The sequence below is a fragment of the Gossypium hirsutum genome, chromosome A10 (genome assembly GCF_007990345.1).
Source record: "Gossypium hirsutum isolate 1008001.06 chromosome A10, Gossypium_hirsutum_v2.1, whole genome shotgun sequence".
NCBI lineage: Eukaryota > Viridiplantae > Streptophyta > Magnoliopsida > Malvales > Malvaceae > Gossypium > Gossypium hirsutum.
Window position 1 is genome coordinate 93,610,243 of NC_053433.1, and position 13,228 is coordinate 93,623,470.

Consider the following 13,228-nt stretch of genomic DNA (forward strand, 5'->3'; position numbering starts at 1 on the left):
TAAATTAAAACTCATAATTATTTTTGTACAATTTCTAATGATTTTCTAAAATCAGAACAGGGGATCTCGAAGTCATTCAGACTCTGTCTCACAACAATTTAAATATCTCATAACATAAAATCTAATTGCATGTACCGTTTCCTCTATATGAAACTAGACTCATCAGGCTTTAATCTCATATTTTACTCATCCCGTAACTCAATTTCCACAATTTATGGTGAATTTCAAAAGTTACACTACTGCAGTAACCCAAAACTGCCAAGGCCATATTTATTCATTCACCACTATTATTCACTAAATCCATACAAAATCATTTCATCCATCATGGTAAGAACACATAATTATGCTTCATAAGCATAGATCCATAATCTCAATGTCATCAAGTATCAAGAACTTATTCCAAATCGTGTCATTTTCATAGTATTCACCAATTCTTAATCTTTTCGGGCCATTTTACATTTTCGTTCATAATCAAATTAGGGAACGATTACGGAATTGAGTACCTCATTATCACAATGCCATAGTAAAACTATGGTCTTGCACATAGTCACATATCACATACCGAGGCCATAGCCCAGCCATGGTCTTACACGGATCACGTATCACACTGATGCCATATCCCAGATATGGTCTTATACAGTAGCACATATCACATTTCTCCGAAGCCATAGCCCAGCTATGGTCTTATACGGAAATCACATTTCACATGTTGCCATGGTCCAACCATGGTCTTTTCCGTCAACTCTTCTTAGCCACTGAATGAAAGTACTCAAGTCCGTTGTTCCATTTAATTTGTACTTTTATTCAAATATCATTTTACAATTATCACAGTTTAATGACATTTTATATGCAATAATATACTATATCATTCATGCAATTTTCATTTCAAAACATTAAATTACACATTGCATTATTAAAAATCATATGAACTTACCTCGATATAAAATATTAGCAATCGAGCCTATTCCTCGTAAACTTTATTTTTCCCTCGATCACGACTTGAATCTCGTTTCTCTTGATCTATAATATAAATTATTTCTACTCATTAGCATTTATTTGATTTCTATTTCACTTCACAATTTATGCTGTTCAAATTTCGAAATTGCACTTTTACCCCAAAATTTACAGTTTTTACAATTTAGTCCCTACTCAATTCACCCATAAATTGAACTAATTTTTATCAATTAACTCTTTATTTTATCATTATAAACTATTTCACAACCTTTGATATTCTGAATTTCAACACCAACATCTAATTCACAATTTTTTTCACAATTAGGTCCTAAATACCATTTTCTATCAAAATGACTTAATAAAACAACCTTAATATGAAATTAGAACTTCAATTTCATAATAATTCATCATAAAATTCCCTTACTCATCCAGGGGAACTTCCAATTTCATCCACCAAATCAAAAACTAATGAATTAGATGATTGGACCTAATTGTAAAAGTCACAAAAACATAAAATTACTAAAAAAAAGTAAAAATTGAACTTACATGGTGCAAAAATATGAAAAACCAGCATAGTAGACCTACGGCGTTTCTGGCTGAGAAAGATGAAGAAATGTCTAGATTTTTTAATTACATCATTATTTAATTACTAACTTTTATGCTATTTCCAATTTTGCCCCTTGTTCACATTGTTTTCTTGCTTACTTCATAGCTAAACCGTCCAGCCATTAACCTTTGGGTCTAATTGCTCTTTAAATCCATCTTTTTAAATACTTAAGCTATTTAATCACATCTCACAAATTTTGCACTTAGTTCAATTTAGTCCTTTTAACCTAATTAATTACCGAAACCTTAAAATTTCTTGACGAAACTTTAATACTAACTTATTTACACTCCATAAATATTTCTAAAAATATTTATGGCTCGGTTTATGAATTCGAGGTCTCAATACCTCGTTTTTATTCCGTTTTATCTACAACTTCCTATACTACATAATTTCATTTAATATCCAAATGACCAAAATGCCCTTACTACTAAACTTTCCAAAAATTTCATCCATGTCCAATTTTTGTCCATAGACTTACAAATTGGTCAAATTGCTCTGTAAGGACCTCTAATTAATAATCTAATTCAATTTTATGCAAAATGCTTCTAGAACACAAGTTTTGCAATTTATTCAATTTAGTCCCTAATTTCAAATTAAGCACTTTATGCATAGAATTTCTTCATGAAATTTTCACACAATCATGCAATCATATCATATCATAGACCTCAAAATAATTATAAAAAAAATTCTTTCTATCTCAGATTTGTGGTCTCGAAACCACTATTCCGACTAGGACCAAAATTAGGATATTACAATATATTTGACTAGCTATGTGATAATTGGATTAAGTGTTGGTAATTAGCATGTTTAGTAAGAAATTTCGTACCCAGAATAAATTAATGGAAAATTTTATGACTTACCTTGTAGGAAGTAGCTTAGAAGACAAGCTAAGGGTAACCCTGTAGTTAGGTATCAATACCCAAGCAAGAGTACCAATACAAATGCAAGTTAGTAGTAAAATAAAATTTTGAGAGGGATTGTATATCGATATCACTTCCTCAAATATCATGCCTAAATAGAGGGTATTAATACCCATTGAAGTCAATATCCAATTAAGTTTTCTTGAGAAAATCAATATCGATAACAAACATTGAGGTATCAATATCTTAATTCCCCAAATACTGGTATATTGCTGAGAGGTGCTGATACATAATTGAACGTATAGCAAGGTTGAATTTTTTTTAGTTGTATTAACTAGAATTATAATCGTTGACTGATGTTTATGTCTTAATCCATAATAGTATTTCAATGGATTGGTGATGTCTCCGACCATGGAATACAACGCTGCTTATCTAGAACTGTTGTTGTTGGTCTGAGTAAAAGGTGTTACAGTAATACTAATTAGTGAAACTATTAATGCATATATCGATTTTGGTATTATGAATGACCTTTAGATTGATTTCGTTCTTCCAGTAGGAGGTGTGACCTCTATATTTTTGGGTAAGATCAACGTAGAAACCGAATTGTATACGATTGTGAAGCCTTTCTATTGGGTGATCTGCAACATAAATTCATAAGGGCTCGACATACTATATGTTTCCCTATGCTTCTTTTGGTATGTATAATATCTATCCATCTAAGTGTGAATATCAAATTAATTATTAAAAGTGAACAACATAATAAATACCTTTTAAATCTTAAAATTAACATTTTATTTAAACTTAAATTAATTAATATTTAAAAAAATTCACATAATATTAATCTACTTTAAGATTAATAAAAATTTTAATTAATTAATTTAAACTTCAAATCAATAATTTTTCTCTATGTTAAAAAAAGAAGATAAATTAATTATAATATAGTTTGTTAACCTGAAATTAAGTCATTAAATTCTAAGTTTTAATTTTTTTTTTGATAAAATTTATAACAAGAAAACTGTCAACATAAGTAAACAAATGTATGTTGGAACATTTACATATAATTTTAAAATTTTGCAAAAGCTATTAATATAATTGATAAAATTTAATTTTAATATTAGAATAACTTCGCTAATTATTAAAGATATTGAATCCGATAATCTTAAATGAGTTCCAACTTCATAATTATAATTTAATAAACTACATAATCCATTAATAAAAAATATCAAAATTTTCGTAGCATTATAATTTAATGTTCTAAAATTATTTTAATTTTCATGTTAATTCACAATTTGATTAGTGCGTTAAATAATTCTCACTAAAAGCTTTAAAATTAATGAAATATTAGATATTAATAATATTGCAGTAAATAATGGAACATATATATAAGGTTAAGTAATGATAATAGCTTTGCCGGTTGATTGATAGTTCCAGTACCAAAATGAAAAAATATATAATTCAAGGACCAAATAGTAAATTAAGCCATATATTTATAAATCTCAAATTTTAAACGAAGCAATCCCCAATGCTATAACCCTATAGCCTACAGGAGGTTGTCGAACAGCTAGAAGCAGATAAAATATATACATTTTTTTGGTCATCCCAAGAATCTTGTCCTTGAAAACCTTGGAAAAAAACAGCAAAAAAGCTCTTATTTTTTAACACTTTTTTTTTTATATATAAATTTTATGGATCCAAAATGTCCACTCTCTCGAAGTGAGCTCTTTCTTCAATTGTTCAAGTTGAACTGGTCGGCCATTCATATAACCCTCTTTACTCAGTGAGCTTTACTTATGAACTTCTTTCTTAATTCATATCACCACCCCTTTTCAGCCTTTATTGTAGTTGCCAATTGACTGGAAATGCAACAATGGTGTATGTATTCCAAGCATATTACTTAACCAAGTGAACCAAACCTGCATTTTCCTGAAACCAGCATCCTCATTATTAGTGCACCCAAGGGAAAGCCGAGGATGTGGAATGTAGGAGTTTATATTGCTTTAACTATTGCTATATTTGGAGCTATCATTGCGGTTGCGGCGGCAGCGGTGGTCTTCGTGATCCGACTGAAGAGGAAGGAGAAGCCAAACTTAGGCAGCATTGATTCAGATATGGAGCTGCAGCAACTTGGTTTCAGTGTAAGAACAGCAGCAAGTGATAAGAAAGTATCTTTTGAGGGTTCCCAGGAAGGTTTAGATCATGTTCATCTTACGCCTCGAAAGGGGTTGCTGGAGTTATACACCATTGATGAGCTGAAGAAAGCCACTGAGGATTTCAATCCCGGTAATCAGATCGAGGGAAAGGTGTATCATGGTCGTCTCAATGGGAAAAACATGGCTATAAAGCTCATTAAAACTGAACATGTTTCAAACGTTGAAGTTAGACTCTTCAATGTTGCAACTCACCAGCATCCCAACATAATTAGACTGCTGGGGACCTGTGTGACTGAGGGTTCGAGTTCGTTTTTGGTATTCGAATACGCTAAGAATGGTTCCTTGAAGGACTGGTTACATGGTGGATTGGCAATGAAAAACCAGTTCATAGCTTCTTGTTATTGCTTTTTGACATGGAAGCAAAGGTTAAGGATCAGTCGTGATGTAGCAGTGGCATTACAGTACATGCACCAGGTTATGAATCCAAGCTATATTCATAGAAATATAAAGAGCAAAAACATCTTCCTGGATGAAGATTTTAATGCAAAGATTGGTGATTTCGGTATTCGAAACAGCAGTGTTGAAGATGAAACCAAGTATCCTGATGTTTCAACTAATCCAGCCATTTGGAACTTGGGCTATTTGGCTCCTGAATATCTTCATCAAGGTGTGGTTTCACCAGCCGTTGACATTTTCGCTTATGGGGTTGTTTTGCTTGAGATTTTGTCTGGGAAGACACCCATAACCAGACCAGACAACAAGGGAGGGACCAATGTTTGGCTGTCTGAGAAAATCAAGGCCATTTTGGTGTCTGAAAATAGAGATGAGCTAAGACAATGGATGGACTGTGCATTAGGGGAGAATTACTGGTTTGATACTGCTTTGACAATGGCAAATCTTGCGAGAGCTTGCACTGAAGAAGACCCTTGTTTGAGACCCAATGCTGGAGAGATCGTTGAGAAGTTATCAAGATTGATGGATGAATCTCCTGAAGATGAACATATGTTGATCTGTGAAAGCTCTTGCAAACCTCTGGTAAATTCATCAACAAACAATTCCTCTGAATGATCCACGTCCTTGCAAGTATCCCGGGCACTCCAAATCAAAATCTTGAAAATAAATAATATAGTATGTTTTCTCTTCAATTGCTGTGATAATAATAAATCATAAATCATAAAATTATCTATTTTCACAAAGGTATTTCTTCATTTCTTTGTAGTACTTTGTTTCTCACAAATGTATCCAACAAATATTAGGACATAAAAGAAGTGTATAATGCTTCAAATACATAGAATTTTTTTTTTCTAAAAACGAATATATCCATATTAAATGCGTACTTACATCAGAATCCAAGTAACACATAGATATGTTGTATTATTTTCTAAATATATGGAAAAAGTTTAAAGGAAAGTGACCGAGTTACATATAAAGTTCTAAAAGCTAATGCCAAATCTATTCTATATACAGAAACATCAATGTAGAATAAGGAACCAATATTTACCTACAAAAGGATTGTCAACCATTTATACACTCATAAACATAATACAACTTGCAATCATTCAGATTTCTTCCATACATCTCTTAGGAGTTCATATCGAATAGCATTTTGGTAGTTGTTCCCCTTCGATATCCAGATAGGTTTTGATTTAACAGGTGAGGATCGGAACCCATCATTGAAGATTGAAGCCAAGGGTGAATTCAATTCATCAAGCTCATCATCGCTTGTGTATGATTTTCTGAGGACCGATGACCGACTTCTTCTCAGCTGAGATTGGCTACCAACTTCACCAATGATGCTAGCAATAGATGTTGCAGAAGGCGGTGAATAAATTGGAGGAGATGCAACATAGGGAAAGCTTGTGACAAACCCTTCCCTGGCTTCGGCAGGATCCTGAAGCAAAGGCACAAAGCAGAAGTACTTTGCTTTTTTTAGACATTTCAAACACACAGATACAATGTTACTTGAACTTGCATGCAAGTATATTCAATTTTTTCTAGGTTTCTCCATGTACTTGGAGGTCTTTGGAAGGTTATGTCCTTGTATCCATATCCGTAAAAATGTGTCATACATTGATATTTAAACAAGAAAGAAGAACTGGAGCAGCATAGGACATGATTATAAGACTAACCTCAGCCTCCAGGGCTTCAAGCACAACATCTGGAACCGGATCAGGGCAAAACTCGTCCGGGACAAAGTTGTCAAGAACTCTCTTGATCAATGTTGCACCAAATGTTGGACATACCTTTGAAAATAAAGAAAGCACTATGAAAAACCAGTAAAGAGCATTTCGACCCTGGAGATCAAACAATAAGTCTGAAGTGGGTGCCAAACCTCTTCCCTGATATGTCTACTCAGAAGCATGTCCTTAGGAAGCATCATGAGATCGCTCAATGCATTAAGGAGATAGAAAGACTTTATGGATGTGTCCTGTCGCTCGTCACTGCCATCCTGGTCGATCTCATCGTCGATACCGAAAAGGTCAGTCAACCATCGAGACCAGTTTCCAATCTGACATCCACAAATGAAATTCAACAAGAGTTGCTTTAGAGAAACCAAGGTTAAAATCTATGTTATTTGGACTCAGGTGTGAGTCTAAGATGCGGATAAGTTTCCAACATGACTATGTTCTGTTTTTTCTAAGTTTTTCCATATAGTTCAAAGATCCGTTGAAAGGTCATATCTCCATGTCCAAAATGCGTCAGCCATTTCAGGAAAAATGAAGAACCAAAGCGATATAGGCCCACACCGAAGAGGAAAAGCAACAAAAAAAGGTTAGCAAACTTAGATCTAACTACCAGTGGAGAATAGTTATGACTTATCAATTATGTTAGCATAACATACAATATTCTCACTCAAGTATTAACCTAAAGGCTACCATATTTGCAGCTTACCGCATTTTTCAGTTGTGCACCAGCACCAAAACTTGCTTTACCAGCTGGGACTGGAAGCACTAGAAGATCACTAATGGGATCAGACATGGGATCAGTAGGGATCTCATCACCAGAATCACGAAGAACAGCATTGAACATAGCCACATCTAGTCTAGCCACGCAGTGCTCCATTATCTAAATGCATAAGGATGAATTATAACATATTTAATTTAGAAGAAAAAATAATAATTACAGTAAGGAACCAACACTGGACAAAGCAACAGTCAGAAAGACACCGAAAAATGTCCAATTATTTAGCAGTCATCAGGGTAAGAAGCAAAGTAACAGTCACTTCAACTCTTTGAGAAATGCATAATTCTTTTATCTTCAATGCATGCATTAAATCTCTTCTGTATATGAATAACATAATACTATTTAAAATGTTAATATACTAACAAGAAAGCTGTTAGTTTCATATGCCATCATCCTCCCACTGCAAAAATGAATTGTTACTGTACCATATGCTTGTGTTCCATTTATTTAATTCGTCAAAAAAAATTACCAATCTAGACAGCAAATGCAAGCAGCCACATTCATGCCCCGCAGCTCGAACAGGGCAAAGTCTTTCACACGCATCCTTGAAAGCCTTCTTCCAATGATCTAACGAAAAGTTCATTTGGTCTTGATCACTTGCACTAGATACCCTACCATAGCTTTTACCTGAGGCAGAGCTGATACCTATATCAACTTCTTCTCTAGCTTCCGATTGCATATGTGGAGTGAGAGCCTGAGGTAGAAATACAGGACATAAGTTAGTCAGATGACAATAGAGTTTGTAACATTCAATGTGTCATCATGTATTTATGGATTTTTTTTCAATAAAAGTGGAGGAAAGTGTTAAATGTACTACCTGCCACCAGACAGACTCGATGATTCTAGAAAAGATCCATGCTTCAACCCTTTCCAGGGCTGAAATAAAGGTAAGTGGGCTGTCCCAGTCACTAAAACTTCCATATGAGATAAGTTTATTTTCCTTTCTTCCAGGAGAGGTTTCTATCCATTTCAATGGTGATGATACATGTTTTTCCTCCTTTCCACCTCCATTTCCTTCCATGGGTCCAGCAGAAAGTCGTAACCCCATATCTCCAATACTTTCACTTATAATTGCTCGCAGTACAACAGAGTTTGACAACCAAAATGTCAACCTGTAATCACCATACATATGACATGAGTTCATGAGAAGTCATGATACTTTCCTTGAACTCATCATAGGCTCCATATGCTGTGCTTTTAATAAGCAAAACAATGTAAAATAGACCAGCCTTTTAACCAACAATATTACTCACCAACTTCAGACTTGACAAGAGATATCACCAGAATTTTCACCTTTTAAAACATCTAAAGAAGAATAGCTCAGAAATTTTCAAGGAAAGTCTCATCCACCATAAATAAACAATCAAAAAGGCTAGTTAAGACCAAAATTTTTGGGGAAAAAATCCAGTTTCGGATGCTGGAGAAATTGAGAAATTAGATTAATAGAACTTTAAAATGTTAATGCAAACTGATGGTGAAGAATGTTGTTCTGGTAAAACATCAAGAATAATATATGACTTGAGCATACCTTGGAACATCATTTCCACATGCTTTTGCAACCAGAGCAAGCCCAGAAACAGCACTTCTAGCTGCACTTGCTCTCCTTGATTGGAAGCCTTCCTTACAAGCATGAAGATACAGCCTAGAAAGGCGCCGAGCTGGAGCATGCACCTTATTCATGGAGCTTCCATGCTCAGCAACTATTGAGAAAAGGGCAGCTTCAATGGCAGCAGCTTCTCTCAGTTCTCCCTCAAGCATCATTATCTTGTTTTCCAACTGCTGTATTTTGTTATCCAAAATGGCACTTCTCGTATCCTTTGGGTATACCTTAGCATCTTTACTTCCATTGCTTGATTTGTTCATTAAGGTCCCAGGCCCATGCTGCACATCCCCCAAAACACCAGCCTCCTTCGATTCTGCATGCTGGTTATCGCTCACCAACCCATTGCTCCTAACTGAGTCAGATGAAGATCGAACAGACTTCACATGCTTTAGTCTATCACTTTTTAGGGCATTGGACTTTGTTCCAAGATTCCCTTGGCTTAAAGAGTTTTCTTGTGAATGAATATTCAATTGTTCATCTTCAGTATAATACTTTTTTGCCTCCCAGTATTGACCTTCATGTCCATTTTCTTGCCAATTATATCCAGAGTTTCCTTCCCGAGAATTATCATATGCGTCATCAGCAGCTGAAGCTTCCTTAGAGGAAGCTTTTCCATTTCTTTGAGCTTTCCTATCATCTTCTCCATCAACAATAGAATCACTAAAATCTACAGGTTCAAGCTTATCAACTTGAGGACTCTTAGCGGAGCCTGCCATTTTGGCCTTAGAACTATCAGATGTACCTTCAGTACTTTGAACATCGCATGTAACCATGGTTCCCTTGTTGGCAACCATTTCATGAACCTTCTGAGATAAATCTTCACGATCATCGCTTCTCATGCTGGTATTGGATGCATCCAGTGTATTGTCATTAGGCAAGGATGATGAAGAGTGAACTTTATGGATAACAATATTATCTCGTACAGGAGAATTGGAACTATAAGAGTCAGATGCCGAAGCACGAGAATCTACTGAGTTCTCAGATGAAGCCCCTCTGACATCTCCCTTGCAATCAATTTGACTGACTGATCCATTCTGCAATTCAGCACCGATTACTATATTGCCTAATGCAGTTTAACTTATCAAAGAAAAATCAAGGCATCCCAATAGGCTGACCTTAAGGCCATGCTGTAGAATAAAAAAATCATGCCCTCAGGGCAGATATATAAATATACAAATGCATATACATATACACACAGACATGTTGATTCCACCCGCAAAATAAAAGATGCAATGAAAAAGGTTCATCATGCCTAAACAATTCTGTGTCAGACAAATTTTCCAGCACCATGTAAACAAATGCCACAATCTCAAGGGAATAACTAAAAGTTACCTCTTCATTTTGAGGATGCGAACCTCCATTAGATTCCAAAGTTGAAGAAGAAACGGTTTGAGATGAGTGTGAGGAAACATCATCATCGGTGAATGAAGCAACCTCAGCTTCCTCAGCATACTCATCATCCATCAGAGACGAAACAGTCCCGCTTTCTTTCCTCTCCAGCAAGAGGCTGCCTCTTGATGATGAAGCGCTGTTTCGACCCTTATAAATTCGATCAATTTTAATAAATAAAATTGGCTGAGCAGTGTTACTTAGGCTCCTCTTGCTGTTCACCAGAGCGGTATCCTCTAGTGTCTCTTTAATAACACCATATTCCCCCAAATCCACAATAGCAGTACCTAACAACTGAATCTTTTCCCTTCGAGGCTCATACAAGTTAAATTCTAAGACATTCTTCATGAAAACATCAGCATCCTTGCCTTTAATAGACATGTCCTTCACTAGGTTCACAGGTAACTTAAATGACTCATTAAACTCGATTTTTCCCTCAACAGCAACAGAACCAACAGTTGGCGAAACAGTTTTCGTAGACCCCGAACTACGTTCACCATTTTCCCACTGAATCAGTACAGAACGAACTGATCTCAGTGACTGCGATGGAGGCCAAGGTTTAATCTCTTGAATGTGGATTAGATAATCAACATGAACAGTTGGCCCTCTCCGAGTCTTCACACTTGAACCAAGCATCGTTGTTTGACAAGCGCAAGTGTTTCAAAAGGATGTGTTTATCTTAAACCATTCAATGCACAAGATAGATAAATTCCTACAATGCAAGAAGTAAAATTAAAATAGAGGAAACTTTGCATCAAGAAATAAATCATAAATGTAAATTTAGTTAAACCCGGCCTAATAATCCTAAACCCTAATGCATTGTACCACAAAGGATCGAGCAAAAAGGAAATGAGAAACTACCGCAAATTAAGACTAACAAGACTAATTTGTATACCCTAAAACAAATTAAAGGCAAACTCTTTTTTCCTTAAACTTTCCTGCATTTTCTTAACAACCAAACATAGGGAGACATAGTTTCCAAAAGAACAAAAAGAAAGAGCAAAGTAACAAATAATAATTGCACTCCACTACTAAGCCACTAAAGTAGACATCATTAACATAAAAAAGGAAGAAATAATGAAAAACAGAAAAACAACTTATAATCATAGCTCTAAGCCTAAACATTAAATAAGCTAAACAGAGCTACTGCAACCAAAAATAGAAACTTTGAAGCTCATTAAAAAATAATTAATAAAAAAACCCAAAAATGCTACTAAACTGAAACAATTGGATCCTTGAGCTACAGATCCAACTCCTATAAACCACGTATGCTGAAAAATGTTAAAATTTTAGTTAAAATTAGCTGAGAAAAAACAAGAATCTTTACAATGCAGAGATTAAAAAAGGCAGATAAAAGAGACTGGGAAAAAGTTTTCAGTTTGCTTACACTGAATGTGGCAAGAAAATTACCAGGAAAATTATAAGAAGAACTGAAGAAATGGGAAAGGTAAAACGCAGCGTTTTAGAGCGGCTCCCATGGAAGAAACTGGGTTATTTAGCTCTCTTTTCTTGAGGTGCAGAAAGGCTGGCCGGTTGGCTGGCTGGCTCTGACTCTACCTCAGACTGACTGAAAAAGAAAGAAAGAAAAAAAAACAATAAAGCCATGATAAATATAGAAATTTTTAGGTAAAAAATCCTCACCGGTCCCTCTTGATTTCGAAATTGATCAAATTAGTCCCTATAAAAAAATTGGAACAATTTAATTCCTATCAATTTTGAAAGTGAGCATCTAAGAAAATTAATGATGGAATTAATGTCTTCTATTAATTGTACATAATTTTGATTGGTATAATAATAAATTTAACCTTGAATGTATTTTGACCTTAATTCTAAAAAATTCAACAAATTTAGCCTCAACATATACACATTTACACAAATATTGTAAGATAAATTTGTTAAATACATAAATTAAGACTAAATTGACAGCATGTTTAAACTTTAAGAGCTAAGTTTGTTAAAATACCAATTATAATCCAGTATAATTGGTGTAAAACATTAAAATAGTGACTAATTGTTTTTAGTTGCTCATTTTTTAAATTGACAAGATTAAATTTCCTTAATATTTTTAGAACAACTTAATTTATTTAATTTCAAAATTGAAAGACTAGAAATGATTTTTTATTAATTTTTTTCATATTTAAATATATAAAAATATAATATATTTTAAGTAAAATATCTAAACCGATATTTATTATTCACTTTTTTAATTATAAATTAAAGAAGACAGATTACATTAACATGTGTTGAATTTATTTTGTGTGTGTGTGTGAAATACAAGAGGGCAAAGTTTTAACAGCAACACGATTAACGCGATTTTATCCAAATCACACTTAAAACGATGAACACCAAATCATTAAACCAACCAGACTCAACATGTGTTGAATTTTGATTATTGAAGTGTTAACAGAAACCTTAATTAGTGTTCTCTTAACCATTATTTATTAATTTGTACTATAAATTGAATTATTAAATTCAGATATGAGATCAAATTTTATTTAATATAAATTATACAAATTTGAATATTATTACTCCTTACCAGAACCTATTAGGAAAGAAATATAAATGGAAGAGAATTTTGGTAATAAAAACGATGTTGTTTTGAGATGTTTGGTTTTGAGTCGTCGTTTTCCATTTTAATCTGTGATGCGTCGTCGGAAATGGCTCCACTTAAATTATTTTGCAAGATGAGCTTCTTAAGACG

General features: G+C 34.1%; 2 protein-coding genes across 3 annotated transcripts; one reads left to right on the plus strand and one right to left on the minus strand.

The window, feature by feature from the left end:
* Positions 1–4,319: 4,319 nt before the first annotated feature.
* Positions 4,320–5,923, plus strand: LOC107895536 (protein LYK2; the record flags this gene model as incomplete). Its single annotated transcript, XM_016820800.2, has 1 exon — positions 4,320–5,923. A coding segment is annotated over one exon (1,320 nt), but the record flags the coding sequence as incomplete, so codon positions are not given.
* Positions 5,924–5,925: 2 nt separating this feature from the next.
* Positions 5,926–12,102, minus strand: LOC107896722 (uncharacterized). 2 transcript variants are annotated; one of them, XM_016821984.2, is made up of 9 exons: positions 11,938–12,102; positions 10,471–11,239; positions 9,064–10,172; positions 8,353–8,647; positions 8,005–8,229; positions 7,464–7,637; positions 6,904–7,080; positions 6,701–6,814; positions 5,926–6,462 (listed from the first exon to the last, which is right to left on the minus strand). In XM_016821984.2, exons 2-9 carry the CDS (start codon positions 11,161–11,163, stop codon positions 6,127–6,129), a joined length of 3,123 nt encoding a protein of 1,040 aa, XP_016677473.1. In that variant the 5' UTR covers positions 11,164–11,239; positions 11,938–12,102; the 3' UTR covers positions 5,926–6,126. The 2 variants fall into 2 exon arrangements, with proteins under 2 accessions (XP_016677473.1, XP_016677474.1); XM_016821985.2 differs by having other exon boundaries at positions 11,915–12,102.
* Positions 12,103–13,228: the final 1,126 nt, after the last annotated feature.

Bases quoted from the DNA above. Each gene is read 5' to 3' on its own strand.
- LOC107896722 (XM_016821984.2), bottom strand. From the start codon at position 11,163: ATGCTTGGTTCAAGTGTGAAGACTCGGAGAGGGCCAACTGTTCATGTT. The intron at 10,173-10,470 runs GTAACTTTTAGT...GCTGAATTGCAG, and splicing joins CGCATCCTCAAAATGAAGAG to AATGGATCAGTCAGTCAAAT. The intron at 7,638-8,004 runs GTAATTTTTTTT...TTATGCATTTAG, and splicing joins TGCATTTGCTGTCTAGATTG to ATAATGGAGCACTGCGTGGC.